This window comes from Gopherus flavomarginatus, chromosome 7 (assembly GCF_025201925.1).
Source record: "Gopherus flavomarginatus isolate rGopFla2 chromosome 7, rGopFla2.mat.asm, whole genome shotgun sequence".
Classification (NCBI taxonomy): domain Eukaryota; kingdom Metazoa; phylum Chordata; order Testudines; family Testudinidae; genus Gopherus; species Gopherus flavomarginatus.
Window position 1 is genome coordinate 99,878,076 of NC_066623.1, and position 24,800 is coordinate 99,902,875.

The 24,800-nt window shown below is 40.4% G+C and overlaps 1 protein-coding gene across 10 annotated transcripts in view; it reads right to left on the reverse strand.

The window, feature by feature from the left end:
- The window catches only part of PATJ (PATJ crumbs cell polarity complex component), a 215,053-nt gene that overhangs the window by 129,208 nt on the left and 61,045 nt on the right, over positions 1-24,800 (reverse strand). For all 10 annotated transcript variants that reach the window (XM_050961967.1, XM_050961959.1, XM_050961963.1 and 7 more), the window contains 7 exons: positions 14,472-14,681; positions 12,808-12,927; positions 11,021-11,398; positions 9,293-9,383; positions 3,052-3,205; positions 1,916-1,987; positions 294-471 (listed from right to left, as the gene is read on the reverse strand). In XM_050961967.1, the coding sequence (XP_050817924.1) occupies positions 294-471; positions 1,916-1,987; positions 3,052-3,205; positions 9,293-9,383; positions 11,021-11,398; positions 12,808-12,927; positions 14,472-14,681 (1,203 nt within the window). The remainder of the gene's footprint in view (positions 1-293; positions 472-1,915; positions 1,988-3,051; positions 3,206-9,292; positions 9,384-11,020; positions 11,399-12,807; positions 12,928-14,471; positions 14,682-24,800) is intronic.

The following is a 24,800-nucleotide window of genomic DNA, read 5'->3' on the forward strand; positions in this document are numbered from 1 at the left end:
TTGAATGGCTCATGAAAAATGGTGAGAAAAGAAGGATTTCTATTTGTTTTATTTCATAAAACACCACTTTTAAAATCAGTGACTATTTAACTTCTCTGAAATAGTACAATAGGATGTTAACAGAAGCAACTGATAGTCAAGACCTTTTTAAAAGAGATAGAACAATGCATGCTGAGGAGTAAAATCAAATTCACAATATATTCAATGCTTAATTCCACTTTTTTTTCTCCAGACAGCTCTCTGAAGCTATGCTCTCTTTTTAAAGCATGAAAAGGAAATTTATCTACATTTACCTCAAGTATTTTATCCCCAGTTTTTAGGGCTTTTGTTCTTCCAGCTGGGCTGTCTTCCAAGACTTGTTTGATAAAGATACCTTTAAGTTCCTCTCCATTCTTTAGGCGCTTTATAATAGTTTGTCCACCAACAATACTGATTCCAAGAGACATGTGAGGCTCTCTGAAGATTTCAACACTGTAAAATGCAAGCAGTACCATATAATTTTATAAATTAACAGATTTAAATATATAATATTTAATATTCCAAAAAATTATAACAGAGTTTTTCAGGTTTCATCAATTTACTAGCAATAATCTTTAAAAGAAGCACCTGTTGCTAGTCCAGGTGACCTCATCAGTGGAACCTCATCAGTGAACAAATATAACTCAACAAAACTCTGCCACCAAACCAACTTGCTTCCCCTCCTACAACCTTTCCCTTCAGCGAAAGTCTGTAAAAAATAGGTACCGAGATAAACACAGTTGAGTTCTATCACTCAAAGCAAATTCTAGAGTGGTGGGTTCCTACTGAGAACAGCTTGAATCAATCTGGCGATACTAATTTGTTAATATTAAGTGTTTCAATACGGAAAACATCAATTGATATTCAGGTTGCTGAACATACTAGTGAGAGGTCATAAAGGATTCCTGAAAATATCTTAAAGTTGTTTGCCATGTATCAGAGGTCATATATATTAGGCTCCTACTTGTGCTGAAGTTTTAGATTTGTATTATGCCTAACCCTGAATCACACCTTTTTACATGACCTTTGTACTGCAGGCAGCCAATGTGTTTAAGAAGGTACAAAAATGAAGCTAAAGTAACCAATTCTTTCTGTAAGAGAAAGCTCATCTGATCAAATGGCATATAAATTTATCTGGACAGCAGTTACCCTTCTCAAGGTAAATATTAAAGTATTCACAATTTCCACCGTATTTCAATGTCAGAAATATAATAAACTGTTCTAATAATAAAACTGTTGTCATGCAACAACATTATGCAAATAGTTCAGAATTACACAATACTGTCAATTGTATTTTAAATCGCTTTATCTTTGTTCCTCTAATCCTCTTCAAACTTGTCTCTCAAAACAAAGTGAAATAACTTTGACAAGGCCTCCCTAACTGGCAGATTGTCTTTGTTTTGTGAAATATATATAATATACACAGACTGGAAAGAAAGATCTCTTTGCTATCTAGTATGTAAATTAGAAATATTTTTAGGTAGCTTGAAATTCAAACACTATTAGACCAAATTTTGGGTTAATTCAGAGTTATGCCACTAAGATTAGCAGAGTAACCCATGTACCTGACAGCAGAATTCTGATGTGTTACATTTCAAACCAGTAGCGAAGAGGTGAACAAGAATTTTCAGCTCAACTGCAACACAAAGCTGGCAGCTTTCTAAAATTAGTCGTATGCACAGAATATACAAACCTTCTCCACTGAACATCTGTTAGCGTTTACAGTATTTAATAAAGCCCAGAGCATCTAACTACTTTAACACTATTCTAGAGCACTCTAAAATAAAAGGCCATGAAAACAGTCACACACGTGTAAGAAAAGTCTACAGTAAGGAGTGTAATAACTCCTAGAGCCCCCAAGGCTTCAAATGTTTCCTAAGCAAAAAGAACAACATACATTCGGGATGGTCCCCAATGACTGAAGTTTGGAGTTTCTTCTCCTTCTCCTTCTTCTCGTTCAGGTAATTCACTAATTGGGAAAAGAAAAAAACCATGTTCCATGCCACACATACTCACACAGGAGTTGACACTTCTGCCATAGCACATAATACATTCTAGCAGATTCATGTTTAAATAAAAAATGCTATACAGGAGACTAGATACCCATACTTTTAAAAATATATATATATATTAAGGGTCAAACACAGTTAAGGTTGCAACATAAGCAGATAAGATGGGGGAAAAGCAAATTTAAAAACTTTTATGTATTAAACTTGTGCATCTTATTACTGGTTCTACAGGTCTCTCTAGGCAATAAACATTTGCTAATATGCTATAAATGACATTAATTGTGGACTACAAGCCACAAAAGGCAGTCTAGTCCACGGGCAAGTCATAAACTCTTCCTAAAGTCAAATGAGAGGTAATGTGAGCAGATCCTGAGCAAGCCATTCTATCCACGAGAGCGGGATGTTAATTATATTGCTATACCACATGTGATTCATCTATTCAAAGAATAGCCCAGGTTTCCCCAACACGAGACTCCACTTGCGTGTCCCCACTAGAAAGCAGCACTAGTAGGAACTCTCACAGAACGAGAGCCCTTGCCACACATTCTCTGCAAGCACAGAGGGCCCAAATTGCCACAGTTACACTACAAAAGGGGAGTAGAATGGTGAAAGGTGGAGCAAAGACTCCACATCACCACATGTATTGCAGCACATTTCATTGTGACACCTCAGAGGGAAGGTTAAAGGCAGGTCAGAGAAAAGCTGAAGACATGGTCAACAGATCTGATGAGACAGATCCACTGGCCAAAACCTCTACCAAGGGGAAGTGCAGGGGCTGTAGCCAAGGTGATACAGTTCTGTTAGTGCTCTGCAGCCTGGGTGGTGTGAGTTCAGGCCATTTTATTACTGCAGAGATCATCTGCAAAATTCAGTTTACTCTAGCTTGTGCAGGGGTCAAAGATTTGACTTCTATGGATTAAAGTTACATTTAGTTCATCAAAACTTTCTGCTCCACTAATCCGCTAGCTTAAAGCAAGAGGAAAATAGACAAGAACTAAGTATAAATCATGTACTTCCTCCATACCTGGACAACACTGCTGCAGACTGAGCAGGAGTGACAGCTCTCCCAGTTTCCTGGTTCCTGGAAAGAATGTAATCCTCCATCTTTTGTTCATCTCTTTCAGCCGCTTCAAGGTCAACTAACCTATGTCTTTTTGAGTCGTTCTGAAGCCTCGTACCTGAATGGTAAAATGGCTAGATGTAAATGTCTCTATATCTATTGTCCTTTTGACTATTAACAGTGTCTAGAAACTATTATACTTGGCAGCATACCTCTCAACCAACCTAGGCCCAAATGTGAGATGTAATGTGTGACTTGAATCACAGAAATGTAGGGCTGGAAGGGACCTGGAGAGACCATCAAATCCAGCCTCCAGGCAGGACCAAGTAAACCTGCAACATCCCTGATGGGTGTTTTTCTAACCTGTTCTTAAAAACCTCCAATGATGGGAATTCCACAACCTCCCTTGGAAGGCGCTTCCAGAGTTTAATTATAGTTCAAAAGGGTTTCCTAATATCTAACCTAATCTCCCTTGATGCAGATTAAACCCATTACTTCTTCTCCTACCTTCAGTGAACACAGAGAACAACTGATCACTGTTCTCTTTATAATAGCCCTTAGCATATTTGAAAGCTGTTATCGGGTCCCACTTCAATCTTCTCTCTCAAGGCTAAAAATGCCTAGTTATTTTAACCTTTCTTCACTGGTCAGGTTTTGTAAACCTTTTACCATTTTTTTTTTTTTTTATAACTCTCCTCTCGACTCTCTCCAATTTATTCACAACTTTCCAAAAGTATGGCTCCCAAAATTGGACACAGAATTCCAGCTGCTGGAAGCGGCGTGGGGCCGAGGGACATACTGGTTCCAGCGGTTCCCATTGGCCTGGCGCTGCGAACCACGGCTACTGGGAGCCGTGATTGGCTGAACCTGCAGACATGGCAGGTAAACAAACCAGCCCAGCCCCCTAGCGGCTTTCCCTGCACAAGCGGTGGAACAAGTTTGGGAACCACTGCCCTAGATGCATACAAACTGATAATTAAATAATTTGTTCCAGTATTTTTCCAGGTATCAAAGTTAGGCTGATTGGTCTATAACAACTCCCTGGGTCCTCTTTGTTCCATTTTTAAAGACCAATACTATCTTTGCCCTTCTTCAGACCTCTGGGACCTCACCTATCCTCCTGGAGTTCTCAAAGGTAACTGCTAACGGTTGAAAGATTGCTTCAGATATTTCCCTAAGTACCCTGAATTTCATCAGGCCTGCTGACTTGAATATATTAACTTATCTAAATATTCTTTAACTAAGACTCATAAAGAGGGACACAAAACAACCATTCATGAAGAAAACTTAAAATGCTGCTGGGGACTCACTCCTGCTGCATAAATAATATAATCTCAGTTCAGCAATTCTGCATTTCTGGAATAAATCATTTTCAGAGACAACAGAGAATGCTGGAGAATTGAAATGAAAGATGCTCCTTGTAATATGATACATTGAGAAGTGTGCTTAGAAACAGCAAATACAGGCCTCCATCCTACAAAGAGAACTGTGCAGACAGATGCCCGTGCCTGCCTGGAATCCCACTGAAATCAAGGGAGACATCGTTCATTTTTCATTCCATAGGCTCGGTGTAAGAGCAAGAGTCTGTCCACACAGTTCTCTCTGCTGGAAAGAGAGGGTGGCATAACAAAAAACAAAACAAAACAAAACAAAACAAAACATCAATCTCCCTCCCCCAGCCACTGAGTGTTTTCCCAGACTGACCAATAAATTACTTCCACTGATAGTAGACAGAGCAGTATTTTACCATCAATTTTAAGGAAAATCATGATTTTGGCCTTGCAAAGACATCACAAATCATGGAATAGTAGTGAAAATAATTAAATGTCACCAGCCCAGTCCCAAAGATTAAATTATTAAGAAAATGCTATTTAAATGCTTCTTTTAGGGAGCACCTTGAAGCTTTTCAGGGTGTTCACTACTACCCTTGTCCTGACATGGTGGCATAATGGAAACTGCCTGTAAAACATTAAGCCCTGCCAGCGCTGTCCATCATATTGTTATAATTTACCTTTCTGTTCATTTATCATTTACGGAGAGCACCAACTGGTCCCTGATTAGGAAACTCCACCCATATAGGGAATCATAGTACTGGAAGAGACCTCTTGAGGGCATCTAGTCCAGATCCCTGTACTCATGGTAGGACTAAGTATTATCTAGACCATCCTTGACAGGTGTTCATCTAATCTGCTCTTAAAAATCTCCAGTGATGGAGATTCCACAACCTCCCTAGGTAATTTATTCCAGTGCTTAACCACCCTGACAGTTAGGAAGTTTTTCCTAATGTTCAACTTAAACCGCCCTTGCTACAATTTAAGCCCATTGCTTCTTGTCCTATCCTCATTGGTTATGGAGAACAATTTTTTCTCCTTCCTCCTTGTAATCTTTCATGTACTTGAAAACTCTTATGTCCCCTCTTACTCTTCTCTTCTTTAGACTAAACAAACCCAATTTTTTCAACCTTACCTTATAGGTCATGTTTTCTAGACCTTTAATCCCAAAATGATGATTTTTTTTTTTGTATAAGTGTACTGTTCACTCATATTTAGTTTGTGATCCATTGTGACCCCAGTATTCCTTCCCAGACAATCATTTCCCATTTTGTATGTGTGCAACTGACTGTTTCTTCCTAAGTGGAGTACTTTGCATTTGTCCTTATTGAAATTCATCCTATTTCAGACCATTTCTCCAGTTTGCCCAGATCATTTTGAATTTTAATCCTATCCTCCAAAGCATTCGCAACCCCTGCCAGCTTGGTGTTGTTCACAAACTTGAGAAGTGTACTCTCCATGCCAGGGGTTCTCAAACTTCATTGCACCACAACCCCCATCTGACAACAAAATTACTTTATGACTCCAGGGGCGAGTGCTCTGCCCAGACCCAACTGCCCCATCACCCCAGGTGGGGATGGAACTCAGGCTTCAGCTTGAGCTCCAGGTCTCAGCAAGTTTAATGGTGGCCTTGACAACCCCATTAAAATGAGGTTGGGACCCACTCTGGGGTCCCAATCCACTGTTTGAGAGCCGCTGCTCTATGCCATTATCTAAATCATTGATGAAGATATTGAACAGAACCGGATGCTGAACTCATCCCTGTGGGACACACTCAGTATGCTATTCCAGCTTGCTATTCCAGCTTGACTATGAACATAACTACTCTCTGGGAATGGTTTTCAAACCAGTTATGCACCCACCTTACAGTATCTCCATCTAGGTCTAATTTGTCTAGGTCCCTCTGTATTCTATCCCTACTTTCCAGCATATCTACTACTCCTCCCAGTTTAGTGTCATCTGCAAACTTGCTGAGAGTGCAGTTCACGCCATCCTCCAGATCATTAATGAAGATATTGAACAAAACCGGCCCCAGGATCGACCCTTGGGGCACTCCACTTGAAACCAGCTGCCAACTAGACATGGAGCCGTTGAGCACTACCCGTTGAGCCCGACAATCTAGCCAGCTTTCTATCCACCTTATAGTCCAATCATCCAGTCCATACTACTTTAACTTGCTGGCAAGAATACTGTGGGAGACCATATCAAAAGCTTTGCTAAAGTCAAGGAATAACACATCCACTGCTTTCCCCTCATCCACACACCCAGTTATCTCCTCATAGAAGGCAGTTAGGTTAGTCAGGCATGACTTGCCCTTGGTGAATCCACGCTGACTGTTCCTGATCACTTTCTTCTCCTCTAAGTGCTTCAGAATTGATTCCTTGAGGACCTGCTCCATGATTTTTCCAGGGACTGAGATGAGGCTGACTGGCCTGTAGTTCCCCGGATCCTCCTCCTTCCCTTTTTAAAAGATTGGCACTATATTTGCCTTTTTCCAGTCATCCGGGACCTCCCCCATTCGCCATGAGTTTTCAAAGATAATGGCCAATGGCTCTGCAATCACATCCGCCAGCTCCTTTAGCACCCTCGGATGCATGGACTTGTGCTCGTCCAGCTTTTCTAAATAGTCCCGAACCACTTCTTTCTCCACAGAGGGCTGGTCACCTTTTCCCCATACTGTGCTTCCCAGTGCAGTAGTCTGGGAGCTGACCTTCTTTGTGAAGACAGAGGCAAAAAAATCATTGAGTACATTAGCTTTTTCAACATCCTCTGTCACTAGGTTGCCTCCCTCATTCAGTAAGGGGCCCACACTTTCCTTGACTTTCTTCTTGTTGCTAACATAACTGAAGAAACCCTTCTTGTTACTCTTAACATCTCTTTCTAGCTGCAACTCCAAGTGTGATTTGGCCTTCCTGATTTCACTCCTGCATGCCTGAGCAATATTTTTATACTCCTCCCTGGTTATTTGTCCAATCTTCCACTTCTTGTAAGCTTCTTTTTTGCATTTAAGATCAGCAAGGATTTCACTGTTAAGCCAAGCTGGTCGCCTGCCATATTTACTATTCTTCCTACACATTGGGATGGTTTTTTCCTGCAACCTCAACCTCAGTCAGCTCCTTCAGTACTCTAGAAGGTCCTGGTGACTTCAAGACATCTAACTCATTATGTAATTTTTAACTTGTTCTTTCCCTATTTTAGCCACTGATCCCATCTCATTTTCACTGGCATTCGTTATGTTAGACAGCAAATCGCTACTAACCATTTTCTTCTTTGTTTGTTCCATTTTTAAAGACGAATACTATCTCTGCCATTTCCACATTTTCTGTTATTGTCTTCCCTTTCTCATTGAGTAATCAGCCTACCTTGTCCTTGGTCTTCCTCTTGCTTCTAATGTATTTGTAGAATACTTTCTTGTTACCCTTTATGTTTCTAGATAGTTCAATCTCATTTTGTGCCTTGGCCTTTCTAATTTTGTCCTAACATACTTGTGTTATTTGTTTATATTCATCTTTTGTAATTTGATCTAGTTTCCACTTTTGTAGGACTCTTTTTGAGTTTCAGATCACTGAAGGTCTCCTGATTAAGTCAGGGTGGTCTCAGGCCATGCTTCCTATCTTTCCTATGCTCTTGTACCCTTAATAATGTCTCTTTGAAAAACTACCAACTCTCTTGAACTGTTTTTCTCCTTAGACTTGCTTCCCATGGTATGTTACCTATCAACTCCCTGAGTTGGCTAAAGTCTGCCTTCTTAAATCCACTATCTTTACTGTGCTGTTTTCCCTCCTACCATTCCCTAGAAATATGAACGCTACCATTTCATGATCACTTTCACCTAAGCTGCCTTCCACTTTCAAATTCTCAACCAGTTCCCCCCAGACTTGCTCCCCTGGACAAGGTCAGATTTGCAGACCAGAGCATTTGAGGACACTCCAAAGTCTGAGGATCAGCGGATGCTCATCTAGAACTACATTCAGAGGATAAGAGAAACCAAAGGGAACATGTAGGCTAGGTAGGGTAGTGATCACATCATAAGCTGCAGCTTTCTGGGTTGGGTACCTGCTGCAGAACTGGTGAACTTTGCATTGTGTGTGTCACATACAGGTCCACTGTTGGCATGCCCCAATGACTGGAGGTCAGGTGGATGATGTCCTCCTTCAGGGACCATACTCCAGGGAACATCTTGGATCTACTATACCAGCCAGCTTTAAAGTTTGGGGCTCAAACAGAGAGCAAGGTCTACTCTGTCCATCCAAACATTGTGAGTGTAAGATTGCACAAATATGATAGACAGCACCCCACCATAAATTGTTAATGCCTCTTATTGATTCCAATATTGCTGAATATAGGTTAACCCCCAAAAAATTTACTTGCAGTAAAATTTGCTTCATTTTTGAGGTTTTACCATCACTTTTTTAAAAAAAGTATTACTTTCTTAAAAAAAAAAAATAGTAGTGAAGGTCCTTCACAACCAACAATGGAAACTGATTCAGGGCCCAATCCTGCAAACACTTAACTATATGTAGTTCCAATGGAGTCCTTACTATATAGGGGAAACTGACAACACAAGAATCAAATGCACACAGCAGACATGCTAAAAACAACAACTGAGAAACGTAGCATTATTTTCTCTGTTCTCTTTCAGCTACAGTCACTAAGTGTTACTTGTAACAATAAGTAAGTAAATACTTTCAGAGAGACATATGGGATTTTGAAGTTGAAGAGGTCCTTTTAAGGAAGGCATCAAAGCCAGACCATCATCTTAAGTGAGTATGATTCATACTGTGGATACTACCTCATTTGAAAGATATGAACAAAACTGTATTGCAAAACGAAACTAATACATTTAAAAAAAAACAAACACGCCTTTTACAAACCTAAATCCAGCTTGCTTTTTGCTACTGACTCAGTCATTTCAATATCATCAAATATAGCTGTTTGGCAGTTGTTCTCCACTGTGGCTTCAAACTTCATGGGGGAGAAAAAAGAAGTTAAAAATCAAACAGCATTGGCATTGCCCCATATAGCAGTATTTGACATACACATTGATTTTACAGCAAACATTTGCATTTTTGTTGTAACTTGCTTTAATTTTTTTTGGATAATTATGAAATTAATTGCTCATTTAGGCAACATCAATGAGTATGAACAATGTCAGATGTGATTAAAATATAAAATGAACTTCATACTATCTACCTGTTTTGCAACCGAGAGGAAACAAGGGGTTTTTCACCTGACACTTATGTGGAACAACAACAACAATTTTAGATCAATATTACATTCACCAGAAGTTGCATTTTGGCATCTTCATATAGAGAGCACAGGACTACAAGAGATGAAAAACCTAACCTTCTATTCCCCGCTAAAACCTCTGTGACCCTAAACAAGTCACTTTCTGCCTCAATTTCTTCATCTGGAAACTGAGGGTAAAATTGATTTGCATAGCAAATTGGTGCACGGAAAAACAGTTTAATCACTTCTTTTCTGGGGGATGCAGGAATAGAAAGCAAACTCAGACGGGAAAGAAATTCTCAGAGTATTAGAGGATGCAAGATTTTCATTCACACATTGTGCCTTATGCTGTCTCCCTCCCTCCCCAACCCAGTATTATCTGTCTGTCACAATCTCTTTCCCTTCATCATTTCCTGTTGTACTGCTCCACTCAGTGTCTTACAGACCAGCTGCCCTCAGTGGAACTGACAAACATCCAGATCTCTAAGGCTTGTCTTCATTGCCGCATTAGATCAAGTTAGCCATTCAGTTTCTTCTCTCAAGCTAGAGTAGCTTAAGTAACAGCGGTTCCACTGCAAACCAACTGAGCCGCACAGAGGGACTGGATTAGCAGCACACAGTAGTTGAGTCCCCACTGCTCTACTAGCTCGAGCGTCAGCAGTACGTGAGCCTCAACCCATGGCCCCGACAGGCTGGCTAGCTTGAATGTAAAGCACCACTGAACTCGAGCTAGAGATGTGTGTGCATGAACAGCAGCTGGGTTAGGGGCAACACTCGAGTTATAGCTTGAGCTAACAATGCAGCACAGGCAACCCTCAAGACATTCTGCACTGGTGCGATAAGAGATCAGGATGACAGTCAGTTTCACTGACGTGCTGCAGCACTGCAGAGAAACAAGAGACAGAAGTTAGAAAATTGCAAGGAGAGCTTTGAATCTCCCTCTGCTCCAGTAAGAGATGATGGAAGACACATCTGCCAAGTTATATCAAAGATGCAGATAGAAGGGTCACCAAAGGGAGCCACCATTAGTTCTGCAGCGTTAACAACATAGCAAATTATTTGCCAAATGGCAATCAAAATTCAGCAAGGAAATACATTTTGGTTTTGGGATTTTAAGAATGTGTTATGTGCAAAAGAAAAATGTCCATTGGTATCTACTCGATGTACTGAGAGATCTTGTCTAAATTATGTCAAAATCCACCTAACCATAAAAAACAAGAGTATAAATATCATGATAGAAAACAGGTCCAAATCCTGCATCAGTATCTGCTAGCTGGTCTCCTACCAACTTCACTAGGACTCTGTACAGTTACAAGGGAGCCATACTAGCTGATCCTGATGCAGGATTGAAACTCCAGGGTAACATTTCTTACCGTTTCTTCATCATCATACAGATAATGTGGAGACTGCTTAGCATTTGTGCTAACAGGGGATCTTAAATCTGGTGTTTTAGTTGGCTCAAGTTGCTTCGCCCAATCTCCAATAGAAACCAGGTTCTTCCCAGCAGGTGGAGTTGTGTCCTTTACATGTGATGAGGCATATGTAAAATAATCCGGGTCCACATCATACTCTTCATCCACTAACATTTCCCGCTCTTCACCCATTTCCTCTATTTTAGCCTTAAGGAATTCATGCATTTCCCAGGACTCCTTATGTTCTGTTTCATTCTGAGCTAGCTGAAATGGCCTCCCCAAATCCAGAAGTGGTTCATCAACAAGTTCTTCTTGAAAGAATGTTTCATCTCTAAAACCCTGCATAAAACATTACAGAGTATAGATTTGACATCATGTTTCCTGCAAGCTCTCTTACAGTTGTGTTTTATGTCAGGCACATTTTAAAATTACAACCACCATTCTGTTTTTTAAAGGAATATCCGTTAGCTTTTATGTTTTAGTAGAAGCAGCTAAACTAGAACTTTGAAACTTGCCCTGATTTACCATTTTTATGAATACAGACATGCCTTTTTAAAAACAATAAAGAAATGAAAGTTGGAAGCTGCTCAGCTATTCCTGGAGCTATAGGAAAAAATAAGTCTGGGTGAAAGCAGGGGAATGGGAATTGTTAGACAGTATTTTTTCAGAGCTGCAGGGAAAAGCCTAAATAAATCTAAAAAAAAGACACACTGAGGATTTATCTGCCATCCCACTATGCAAACGTACATTACGCCCATCATCATCAGTTCAAACAGTAAGGCATCCCTTGCTTATGCCACACAATCCTTTAATTAAAAGGTCAACATCTCACCCTCCAGAGTCAGATCAATCCACTCATCTCACAGCAGAAATACCAATCCAAGAAAGGGTGCCTGCCATTAACTCTTTTTAGAGCTGCTTCTTTGAAGCGTGCCAACTTGACACAATAGCAATTAGGCAAATTGGTGGGCTGAGGCAATAACTAGTGGGTGACAGACCAGTTTTGGTGGTGTTTTTTTTTTTAAATAACAAAACTATTTTACACACACTAGGTTCATTATAAGCAGTGACAGCTAGAGAAGTGTTACAGGAGAATTTGATGCTCTAGGGCCAGATTCCAATACCTTTACTGCTATTAAGTAGTATGTTACTCCATGAGAAGCCCACTGAAGTCAAAATATGAAGATGCTTCTGTATCAAAGTAAAGGTATCAAACTCCAGCCCCTCATATCTCTGAAGTCTGTGGCAGAGCTGGGACTCCCAGATCCTAGGCTGGCACCCCAACCCTAGGACAACAAACTACCTTTTTCTAAAGAAATCCTGCGTACACACCATTCTTTTTTTCTTGAATCAACGATTGTTATTAGCAGTAGATCTAACATTCTTACTTCACTAGCAATAGATCTAACATTTTTACTTCATATCACCTTTCATTTTCATGGTAAGACAATGCATCTTAATGTAACGCGTTAGAAAATAAGGTAGCCCGGTATCTCTGTGTGCAAGGTGTCATATACACAATTCAGCATTAGCTCACAAAAAGCTTTGAATCTTGGAATTTGTTTGAGAGAGGAATTGTTTACCAGAATACAAGGCTCACCCCAGACTCATGTTTTCCCACCAGACGGAATGAACCTTGGACTGACATCTCTTCTGAAGGACACTTGTTTTTGGGAGATGAGAGGGGGCTTTCAGAACCTCATTTTCTTCTTAACTATTTTAAATAGACCGAAACAGCAGCCAAATACCTGTGGTGCCTCGAGCATTATTGATGAATGAATATCATTTATTGGTGCTGGAGATGCAGAGTTGTCTTCAATGGTGCTGGGATCCACAATGCAAAAGTTCTCCTCCTCTTTGCTTTCTCCCTATAAAGGCAGTTGAAATATACAACAGCATTAAAAACACTGTCAGGAAAGTAAAAAAGCCCCAAATTCTTAAAATAAATAAAAAGATGGGGCTGTTGGGGAGAGGGAGGAAATAACCGTGGAAAAGGAGAGAATGAGGAAGGGGAAGGAGAACAGAATTTGTTTTGCTATAAATTGAAAAGATAAAAAGATGGGTTTACATAAAAAATAAAAGTAAAAAAGTAGGGCTGTCAAGCAATTAAAAATTATAATTAATCGCATGATTAATCACACTGTTAAACAATAATAGAATATTTATTTAAATATTTTTTGATGTTTTCTACATTTTCAAATATATTGATTTCAATTACAACACAGAATACAAAGTGTACAGGGCTCACTTTATATTTTATTACAAATATTTGCACTGTCAATAACAAAAGAAATAGCATTTTTTAATTTACCTCATATGAATACTGTAGAGCAATCTCTTTATCATGAAAGTTGAACTTACAAATGTAGAATTATGTACAAAAAATAACTGCACTCAAAAATAAAACAATGTAAAACTTTAGTGCCTACAAGTCCACTCAGTCCTATTTCTTGTTCAGCCACTCGCTCAGACAAATACGTTTGTTTACATTTGCAGGAGGTAATGCTGCCCGCTTCTTGTTTACAATGTCACTCGAAAGTGAAAACAGGCATTCACATCAAACTTGTTTGTCTTAGTGATTGGTTGAACAAGAAGTAGGACTGAGTGGATTTGTAGGCTTAAAGTTTTACATTGTTTTGTTTTTGAGTGCAGTTATGTACGAAAAAAATCTGTTTGTAAATTGCACTTTCACAATAAAGAGATTGCACTACAGTACTTGTATGAGGTGAAATGAAAAACATTATATCTTGTTTGTCATTTTTACAAGTGCAAATATTTGTAATAAAAATGATAATAAAGTGAACAATGTACACTTTGTATTCTGTATTGTAACTGAAGTCAATATATTTGAAATGTAGAAAAACATCCAAAATATTTAACACATTTCAATTGGTATTCCATTGTTTAACAGTGCAATTAAAACTGTGATTAGTTGACAGCCCTAAAAAGAGACAAAGGAGAAAGAGGCTAAATAAGGATATGGGCAAGTATATACTAATTTTTTTTTTAAAAGAAACAATCCAAAAGTCTTGTTACATTCCTCTTTCAGTGCTTGTTTGTTTGTTTATACTGCAAGCACTTCATGGCCTCAGATCTTATTATATGGCGCTACACAAATAAAACTTAATTAAATGAACAATGAAGCAGTGTTCTCAAGTCTGTTGTATGGTCCCAAATCCAAAAAGTATCTCTATTCAGGACAGTACTTATGTTCTTGACTTCAAAAACACATGCTTAAGTCCTACTGATTGGGGCTTCAGCATATATTTCAAGTTAAGCATTTGCTTCGGGGATGTCTTGAATAGGGACAGACTTAAACAACGTGCTTTGTTGAATTGGGGACTATGCACAAGTTACATCCGTACGTGTCACTGTTGTGACAACATAGAATAAATTAAAAATCAGTCCTTACCACCATAGGCTTGCAGATGCCAAGGCGAATAGTACCTGGGGGCACAGATTTCAACACTTCTACCGCCTCTGCTAGAGTGGCATTGTCCAAATATTTCTCATTTACAAAAACCAGACGGTCGCCTGGTAACAGTTCACCCCCGCGTTCGGCTACTCCACCCGCTACCAGAGAGCTGATCACAATGGCCGTTCTTGTTGGATCTAGGGGATCCTGAAAAAGCAGCCCCAACAAAACCCAATAAATGCGTTGTCTTATTTATTTTGAATGTACAAAAGAATAACTAATCTTATGCTGTGGGGTTACAAACACAAACAACGAAAGGACAGTCCATGAATATAACCATTCTAACAGCCTGAAAGACAGAGAGAGGGGAAAAAATGGGCACCGTAGAATGCTCAGAAGATTAACAAATCCAAGCTCTGGAGCAGGTTGATTTATGCCTTCCTAAAGCAGCTCTCTCAAGTGGAGGAGGGGACAGGCCAAGCTGCAGTTGGAAAAGCAGTGCTGGCTCCTTCACAACCCCTCCAATCTGCCCTATTATGACCAAAAGCCAGACAATGTCCATGCATGTGATTTTCAAGGCCTCATGTCAACAAAAGTTCCATTAAAAAAATCCTTACAATTTACAGAAGTGTTCGGAATTTAGCAGTTACATTTGCTCAGATTATTGTAATATAAGGCACTATATATTTACACAGTGCTTTACATACACAGAAAGACATTTACAATACTAAAAAAACAAGACATAGGACTGTTTTCAGGAGAGGATTATTAATGAAGATAAGCAATTGCTTGAAAATATGGGAAAGTAGGAAAGATCACAGATGGACAGATGTTTCATGATCATTGAGTCATAAACTGGTTTGAAAGTTGCTTACTCCTTTTAGGAATATTTTTCAATTGTTTTTTTTTCTGATTTATGTCTAATGTACGACTTCCGTCAAATGCCTACCCATTTGAAAATCCATCCTCAGTCCAATAAGATAAAGTGACCAAAGATTTTAATCATTATACAGTAGCAAAAAATATACACTGTAACACACCTTTCATAATTGTTAAACAAGGCATAATTTATTTTAAGATTGTGACACACACTCGCTCTCTCTCTAGTGCTTGTAATACCCCTCATGTGCATGCACTGTGTCTATAATTACATGAGCACATACCGGTTTTCCACAGGACCCAGCTCATTCAATACACAGGATGGATGCACAAGGGGTAGAATTAAGACTGCACATGCCACCATAAATCTGGCACTTCTTAACTTTTGACTGTTTGACTTGGCAAGCTAAACAATGTTCTTTTAACTTTGTTTTTGTTCATATATGGTTACACACAGAGAAAGCACCTCCAAATAAACAATTAACTAGCTTTGTTTTAAAGGGGGTGGGGCAACGTCAGCAAAAGACAGAGAGGAGTAAATCAGTTCAGGAGGAAAAAAAGGAAAAGGCCTGAAGCTGAATCAGGTTAAGGTAAAACAAGCTAATTTCAGCCCACTCCTAGACTGACTCAGTGTTAGACACTTCCCAAATACTGGACACTCACTCCCTATACCAGTCCCTTCCCTGCATGAATTGGGTTTGGTAATTAGCTCTAGTCATCTCACTTTTCCAGGCCCTGATGCACTGCTCACTGCATGGTTGCCTGCATGCTTCGACTGTCCTGTTACTTGCGCTCAGACCTACATAGTGCATCTCTGACAAGTCATCTTGGGGTAGAAAACTTCCTACGGAGATTTGTGTGGACATGTTCGTGTGAACATGCACAGCTGTTTGGTTGTTTAAAATGCCAAGCCTCTCAAATTATGTAAAGACTTAACAGTTACATCTGACACTAGAGAGGAAGGGAATGGGGGAACCCATCAGATGCCCTAAAAACAAAGAGGCGGAATGAGAAGGATCTCTAGAATTGGGAGACTGCCTGCCCCTAGTAAACAGACACAGAAGCTTTGCCCACCCTTAAACATGGCTTTGGTAGTAAACAGAAGAGCAGTGAAGACAGTTTGATTAGAGCTGATTGGAAGACGACAACTCTGTTTTGTTGAAACTTTCAACATTTGTTGTAGCTTATACCAGCAAAACTGCTCTTATACCAGTATAGTTTACACTGGTTCCCCAAACTGACTTAGGCCTGGTCTACACTACAGAGTTAGGTCGAAGGAAGCAGCCTTAAGTCGACCTGTTAACTTACGTGCCTACACTACGGGTCCTTTACGTCAACCTAAGTCACCTCTGATGTCTACTTCTGTAATCCACCTCTGCGAGCGGCATAGCGCTTAGTTTGATTTTCACGGGCTGAAGTAGTGCAGACACAGCGTTGTATAATTGGACTTAATTGGCCTCCAGGTGGTGTCCCACAATGCTCATCTGTGACCAACTCTGCTGCACTGCAGCCAGGTACACAGAAAAAGCCCATCCCCTGCTAAAGCCCCATGAATTTTTAATTTCCCGTTTGATCAGCACTGCAAGCATGTCAACTTGAGCACAGCTGATCATGGAGACTACACACCCCAACAAGTTCCAGCCTGGTCTGCACACTTGGAGCACAGCAGCTCCCATGGTTGATTTACCTACTCCAAATTGATTCCTGACTGACCAGTAACTATCTGGCGTTGCAAGCTTCCAAATAGTGATTGCCATCATTTCTCCACTGTCAGAGCAGTTCTCATTTTTGTGCTGTGGAACTGTAGAGCAGGGGAAAGCTCTGCATAAAGTTCCTGAAAGGTGGCCCTCTGCATTCAAAAGTTCTGTGGCCAGGGGTGGCTCCAGGCCCCAGCCCGCCATGCACGTGCTTGGGGTAGCATGCTGCAGGGGGTGCTCTGGCAGTCGCCGGAAGGGTGGCAGGCAGGCCGCCTTTGGCGGCATGCCTGCGGAGGATCCGCTGGTCCCGCGGCTTCGGTGGACCTTCCGCAGGCATGCCTGTGGAGGGTCCACTGATCCCGCAGCTCCACCGGACTCTCCACGGGCACGCCTGCAGGAGGTCCACCGAAGCCGCGGGACCGGCAACCGGCAGAGCGCCCCCTGTGGCATGACGCCGTGCTTGGGGCGACTAAATGTCTAGAGCCGCCCCTGTCTGTGGCCATTGCTCGTCATCCCATACCTGCAAAATGATGCAGTCCCATCAGTCAGTGCTTGTTTCAGCGGACCAGATGGCACTCAGAGTGCAGCTGCTCTGTGACTGCCAGCAGCAACTGTGAATTGTTTGCTATGGCTTGCAGCAGGGCTGCTTGCACGACATTACTATGTTCCGCGCGGTGGGCCCTACTTCAGCTCTGGAAATACTGCAGAAGGCGGCACTAGGTGTTTGAGATGCTCACAGCAAGAGTGCACAACTGAGCAGGCTCTATGCTTCTGGGGTTATGGCATACGCACAGTGGTTTTAAAGAGCGATAACCACTCATTGTTTGCCATTGATATGAGGGAGGGAGCACAGTGCATCATGGGATGCTGAAGCAATGTTCCCATTCTCCCTGGCAACAATGTTTTGGACCCATGAGATATTGCACAAACGTCCCAAAACAAAAAACTGTGGCAAGTTGCACTTTGGGATAGCTACCCACGATGCACTCCTTTGTGCATTGATACAGGTGCTGCTATTGAGGATGCACTTAACGAGACAATGAGCATGGTATGGCCATGCACAATCAACTTCATTAATTGGGGGGGGGCTGAGGTCGAATTAGATAAAGTCGACTTAATTTTGCAGTGTAGACAAGCCCTTAGACTATACCAGCATAAGCACGGTTTAGTTGGTATAACTGCTTTTACACTAGGGTTTTGCTGGCACAGCTACATCAGGAAATTATGCTAGAAAAAGTTTCTAGGGATAGTACGGAAAAGAAAGTCTGTGTGAAACTGGTAATTAGGACCTGGGACGTGGAGGAGACAGGTTCAAATCCTTGCTCTGCAGAGATTTTCATCCCAGATCATTGATAGATGCAAAGCAGGGACTTGAACCTGAGGTTTCCCTTGTTCCAAGCAAGCACTGTAACCACCAGCCTATAGTCCAAGTTTCTCTCTCTACTTTTAATGAAGTCTTCATCAAAACCAAAATTTTTCAGCCTTGACAAGACAGCTTTTTTCAATTACATTTCAATTAGCTGAAAATATACCAACCAGTTCTTGTTCTGTTGCTAACATGGAAAAGGCCAGAGTCCTTGCACAATACTTTATATTGACTTTGTCAGGGTAAGATTTCAAAAGGCAGGACTATTATTATTTTGCCCCCACTGCAAGCCAAATATCTGTCCAGATTAAACATTTGTGAATAACACATAAAAGAAGAATTAGTATAAAAATCACCGACCCGGCAAATACAAAACAAGGGTCTCATTCTGCTCTAGGTTATAATTACGCTGATGTTTTCAAGCAGAGGGAGCTATTGCACAGGAAGAGAAGAGCAATGTAAACCACAGTGACAGTGGTGTATCAGTCAGAAATCTAAGCAGTCCTCCAGACAAGCTGAATATTTTGTCACCAATAGCCATGCATCACAAAGGGATGGCCATAAGACGACTTGCCATAACAATTGCTTTCTGCGGTCTGAAGCTATTAAAAAAAATAAGATTTACCTGGCAATACATAAGCGGTATAATTTGGGAGGATAGCTTTGATCTAAAATCTTTGGACTGCATTTTACTTTTCTTTTCAAAAGAAAAGAAAGTGCTTAAAAAAGACCCTCTCTTACTAATGATTTAACTCAAAGCTAATGACACAGACACTATGAAAGAACAACACTAACTTATTTGCTATCAGCATTTAGCTAACTCATGTTTGTGTCTTGTAAACCATGAATAAAAATTGACTTTAGAAACCTAACAGAATGCTGACAGCACTAGTTGCTAGAGTTTTCTGTGTAGTCATAGGAGCTGTGCAGACAATGGCAGTGCAAGCTTCCTCTTACCGCCCTGCTAAGGTGCCTGTGGTGCTCTATAGTGGCCTCCTCTACATTCATACATTGATCCTTGGTCTCTCTACTGCCACTAGCAACAAGAGTGTTAATCATGATGGTGAGTTTTATATCTTAATACTTATCTTCTAGACGAGGCTATCAACTCATTTCATATAGGCCACCATTAATCTGACAGATAAGGCTGTCTTTAGTCACTACCAGCCCTGTCTGGATTTCAGCTAGTAACTTCCAGGTAAGACGTTCATTTATCTGGGAGGTAGGATGAGTGTGATAGGCTGGGGAAAACCCCAATTTAGAGTTAAAATGTTATCTTGCTGGGAGAACTAAAAACAGATTAAGCCAAATTCACTCCAGCACAAGTCCTCTGTCTAAAACTAGACATATATGTCTAAGGAAGCACGTCTAAAGTAAATGGTAACATTATTTATAAGCAAACAGAAAAGCCAAATTAATAGGTCTCAGGAGGAAAATGGTGGGGAGCTTCCATTACTGTCATGGGCACTGGGACAAATGTATTTCCTTAGGGATCAAACAAGACTAAAAGGATCTGGCTCATTTTACCATGTTCACAACTCAACAGACAAGAGGTGGCTGCACCTTCAAATATCCCTTTAGGAAATGGGGCCTGGTAGTTGTCTTTTTTGATCTTCGCACTAGGCCTGGCCTAGTACATATGAACTTGCACAAAATGGTCACAATTTACTCAGATTTAACACAAATGCGAAATGTACTATTCTAACCATAGTTTTTTCCATTCAAAACCCATAAACCTTTCCTTGAGCTCAGGTGTCATGTTTGCCTTGCCATTCTCAGAGCCTCATTTGTTTTGGATTCATTTAGCAGTGCCAAGAGTCAAAAAGAGGTCACTTGAATTGTTCTCTCTGGGGATCCTGGTTCTGAACTGCAAGAAATCTCTTAAAAAGCTGAGCTTGCAAGAATGCTGTTATAAACCCCATGAGCATATGTCAGCATAACCCCATGGGGCTATGCTGATGGAGCTCATACTTTTAGTGAAGCTGAAGCAATAGTTACACATGCCAGACACTGATGGTTTTCAACTCTCAGCTACCAAGTTTCTTTATACAAGAAACGATTGTATTGGTACAGTCCCGATATTTGGGGCTTTGTCTTATATAGGCACTTATTATCCTCCACCCCATCCTGATTTTTCACACTTGCTGTCTGGTCACTCTAAAAATGATACTCATTGACTGATGCCTTTCTTATTTTCAAAGCCTAATCAATTTCTGTGTTAGCCAATAGAGGGCACTAAAGACCAGTGACAGCACCCACAACAACAGGAGTTTTAGGTTAACAACATGCATCCCATTCTGCTGGGCTATCAGATTTTTCAGAATACTTGTTAGGCAGAGAGGATGTGCATCAAAATTCTGAATGCAATGCAAACCAGACCTAGTCTCAAGTAGAAAGAGTATATGTGAAAATATACAACTGCAGGTGACTGACATTTACTATACACTATTATTCTCCCTTAGTTTCAGAATGCATTAGCTTTGACACCACTTAAAATCTGCATTAGGCTGGATCAACTTCCTTGAACATTGCAACAAATTGTCTGCTGCCCCAAAAGAACTTACCTGTTAATATGGACCAAGAATAGTACTTCACAGTACAGTAAACAGTCCCAAAAGAAACAGAGACAGTTTTTCTGTGCCAATTTTAAGTAATCTGAACAATTTTGCAACTGCCAATTTGTGTAGTGCAGGATTTATAAGACAGCCAAGAGAAACATGTTACAGATCAGAGGATGTTAATTAGGTTACTGTGACATTACATTTTGCATGGGATCACTTACAGTACTAATGCATATGAATTTATTTTTTTACAACCTTCATTTTGTATCTTGAATACAATAAGACTGAAAATCTCTCTCTGATATTCAAACTACAGTCTTTCAATTCAACAGGTATAAACTTAACCAAGGGTATATAATCAAGTTTAGCTAGTAATAACTGGGCTAAGGCAAGAAAAATATTGAATAGAAAAGGGAAACATGATTCAACCAACATAAGCAGACAGTTTGCTCAAATTTATTCTGTCCATTAATGCAAATCAGCTTGGCCTGCAATCACATAAATATATTTATCAGACAGATCTCTGGTTAATATAGGAAAACCAGCATTGTTATTAATCAAAAAATATCCCAGGTATTCAACATTTAAAAGAAAAAATTAAACATAATATCAGACCTAAATCTCACGCCAAATTTGTCTGTCTGAAAGTATGTTGACTTCTACTAGAAAAAGCACAAAACCAAATATGTAAATTGTTTCCAAACATTATTTTTGTGAAAGTTATTCCATATTCAAGTCATTAATTTTGCTGCTTCTTCTGCTCTGCTACAGGTAACCAAAACCTTGTTTTCCCCATTGACCAAAATGTTGAGAAATTGATCAGAATGCGACTAATTTAAACCATCCCCAGCTTATTCACATCTCTCACACACAATTACATATACTGAGAAAATAACCTCATACACACGCTCTCACAAACTAAACTCCTCAGCAAAAAACTGAACACTGAGCAATAGACAGATTATAACCCTCTTTAAGCCCCAAACAAAGAACAAGCAACCCATAGATAATAGTACGGTGAGGATTAATGGGTAATTTACCTAAGGCTTGATTTTTACTATCCCAAAAATGGCCAGGGATAGGAGGAAATCCCTTTCCTCACCCCTTGGTCAATCCCCAGGGTAGCTGTATTAGAGATGCTTACATCATGGCTTCACATCCAGTGAAGAGTTCGGCCAAAGCATGGACACTATTCCTTCTGCAAAGCCTCCTCAACATGCTGGCCATCAAACTAGTTAGAACTGGGGGAACAGAAGTAAGCTGGACCCTGTTCAGGTGCAGGAACTTACTTTCCCCTTGCAGGAAAGAGGAGAGCAGAGGAGAAATTGTGATGGGAATCCCTTTCCCTTCCCAGTACTCTCTGGAGCTAGTGCAATGCCGTTTTAAGCCTAATGGCCCAAATGATCAAAGCCCTTTCCCTGTAGCATTGGTGTGAGGAGGGCAGTTAAATTTCTAAAAACAGTTACAGCTGCCCTAACTCTACAAGATGTCTATCAAAATTCCACCTCCTGAAAAGGGATAATAGTTTGTTAGATCTGGCTATTTTCTACCATTGCATGCTCCATCCTGCAGTCAATCACCAGCAAACTCAAGACTCTGGAGACAACTGGACTGGAATACAAAATGTTTAAGACCTGATTCTGCAACTCCTGCTCATGACAAATTGAAGCCAATAACACGACTTATTCATGACTATTCAACACAAAAAGAACCTATACCTTAGCAAACGGGTAAACTATAGATTTATTAATACGTGAGCCTTTAACACAAACCTGAAACACAGAAAAAAGGCAAGGTTGCTTTTTTTTTTTTTTTTTTTTGGATGGAAGAAGGCAACGCTTGGGAAATAAAACATGGGTATTTATTGATCTGCAGTGAGGGAATAAAGCAAAAGAATTTCAGAAACTAGTTCACAGCTGGCATTAATCAAAACTTCTGTTGTGAGAAATGTCAGTAAAGAAACAGGAATTCAGAGAGAAAGAAAAACAAAACAAAATACAGAAAAAGAGGAAAGATAAATAACTGGATGGTAGGGGTAGGTGGCAGAATGGGTTTTCTGCACTAGCCCTTCACTCCTGGTGGTCTGAAATAAAATCTGTCTTCTACTGTAAGTGGAATGAACTTAATGGTCTTTACTCATTTATTCACTCAAACCACCACCAAGACTAATTACTGCTCAGAAGAGGTTCATGTGCTGGTGAAGTAGCTAAGGTGCACTGCACTTTCTGTAATGCCTTTGGGAACTGGGCCTAGTTCTTGCAAAGTTCATGAGCCCCACTTGACCCACTGTTTTCTCCATAGAAAACAACAAATCGCATTCCTTTGGTTTTGTGTTGCTCGAAAGTATTTCTTTGTGGGGAGCCAGAAACAAACCGAACTATGACACTTTCCTTAATGAACAATTAGCTATTACTTGTTGAGGAACTAGTCTCTGAAGAGAAGCATTCCATATGGGTATGTATGAAGGATGGACAGGTTGGTTCAGGTACACCAAGACCGGACCTAAACTTCATCCTAATCTTTTTACAGTTTAAAAAAACATCCTGAGTTTTGGCCCTCACTCACAGTCAAACCTCGTCACACCCAGAAGTCTCTATACTCAGCTCCTTCTCACCAAGTACAATAAGCTTTCTGCCCAATTTTTCCTTCTCTGCCTGAGCCCAGTTTCTGTCTCTCTTCCAGCCACTCCTTCAAAAACACTTTCCCCAGCCACCTGCTCCCTCTACTCTAGTCAAGTTCTATGCTATCCTCAGGTTCTCTCTCTCTTTGGTGATATTCCGTTGTCATAAACAGATAGCTAAGGGTTAATGTCTCTTCCACCTGAAGCACCTGACCAGAGGACCAATCAGGAAACCGGATTTTTTTAACTCTGGGTGGAGGGAGTTTGTGTCTGAGTCTTTTGTCTGTTTTCCTGCTTTCTCTGAGCTTTGGAGAAGTAGTTCTACTTTCTAGTCTTCTGTTTCTAAGTGTAAGGACAAAGAGATCAGATAGTAAGTTCTATGGTTTCTTTTCTTTGGTATTTGCATGAATATAAGTGCTGGAGTGCTTTGATTTGTATTCTTTTTGAATAAGGCTGTTTATTCAATATTCTTTTAAGCAATTGACCCTGTGTTGTATCATCTTAATACAGAGAGAACATTTGTATGTATTTTTCTTTCTTTTTATATAAAGCTTTCTTTTAAGACCTGTTGAAGTTTTTCTTTACTTCAGGGAAATTGAGTCTGTACTCACCAGGGAATTGGTGGGAGGAAGGAATCGGGGAGATCTGTGTGTTGGATTGCTAGCCTGACTTTGCATTCCCTCTGGGGGAATAGGAAAGTACTTTTTGTTTTCAGGATTGGGAACAGAGAGGGAGATTCACTCTGTTTGGATTCACAGAGCTTGTGTCTGTGTATCTCTCCAGGAGCACCTGGAGGGGGGAAGGGAAAAAGGATTATTTCCCTTTGTTGTGAGACTCAAGGGATTTGGGTCTTGGGGTCCCCAGGGAAGGTTTTTCAGGGGGACCAGAGTGCCCCAAAACACTCTAATTTTTTGGGTGGTGGCAGCAGGTACCAGGTCCAAGCAGGTAACTAAGCTTGGAGGTTTTCATGCTAACCCCCATATTTTGGACGCTAAGGTCCAAATCTGGGACTAAGGTTATGACATCCGTATCCTTTGCTAGGGCTCAGCAGAACTGAAATTCTGGGCTGAAGCCAGATGCCCACTTCTAATAGTATAAACTCTTGAGCTTCCCAGGATTCGGGGAGTACATTGGATGCTGACAAGAAAAACTCAGACAAGGTTTTTAAAACACCTAATTGGAAACCAGCTGGGTACAGTATCA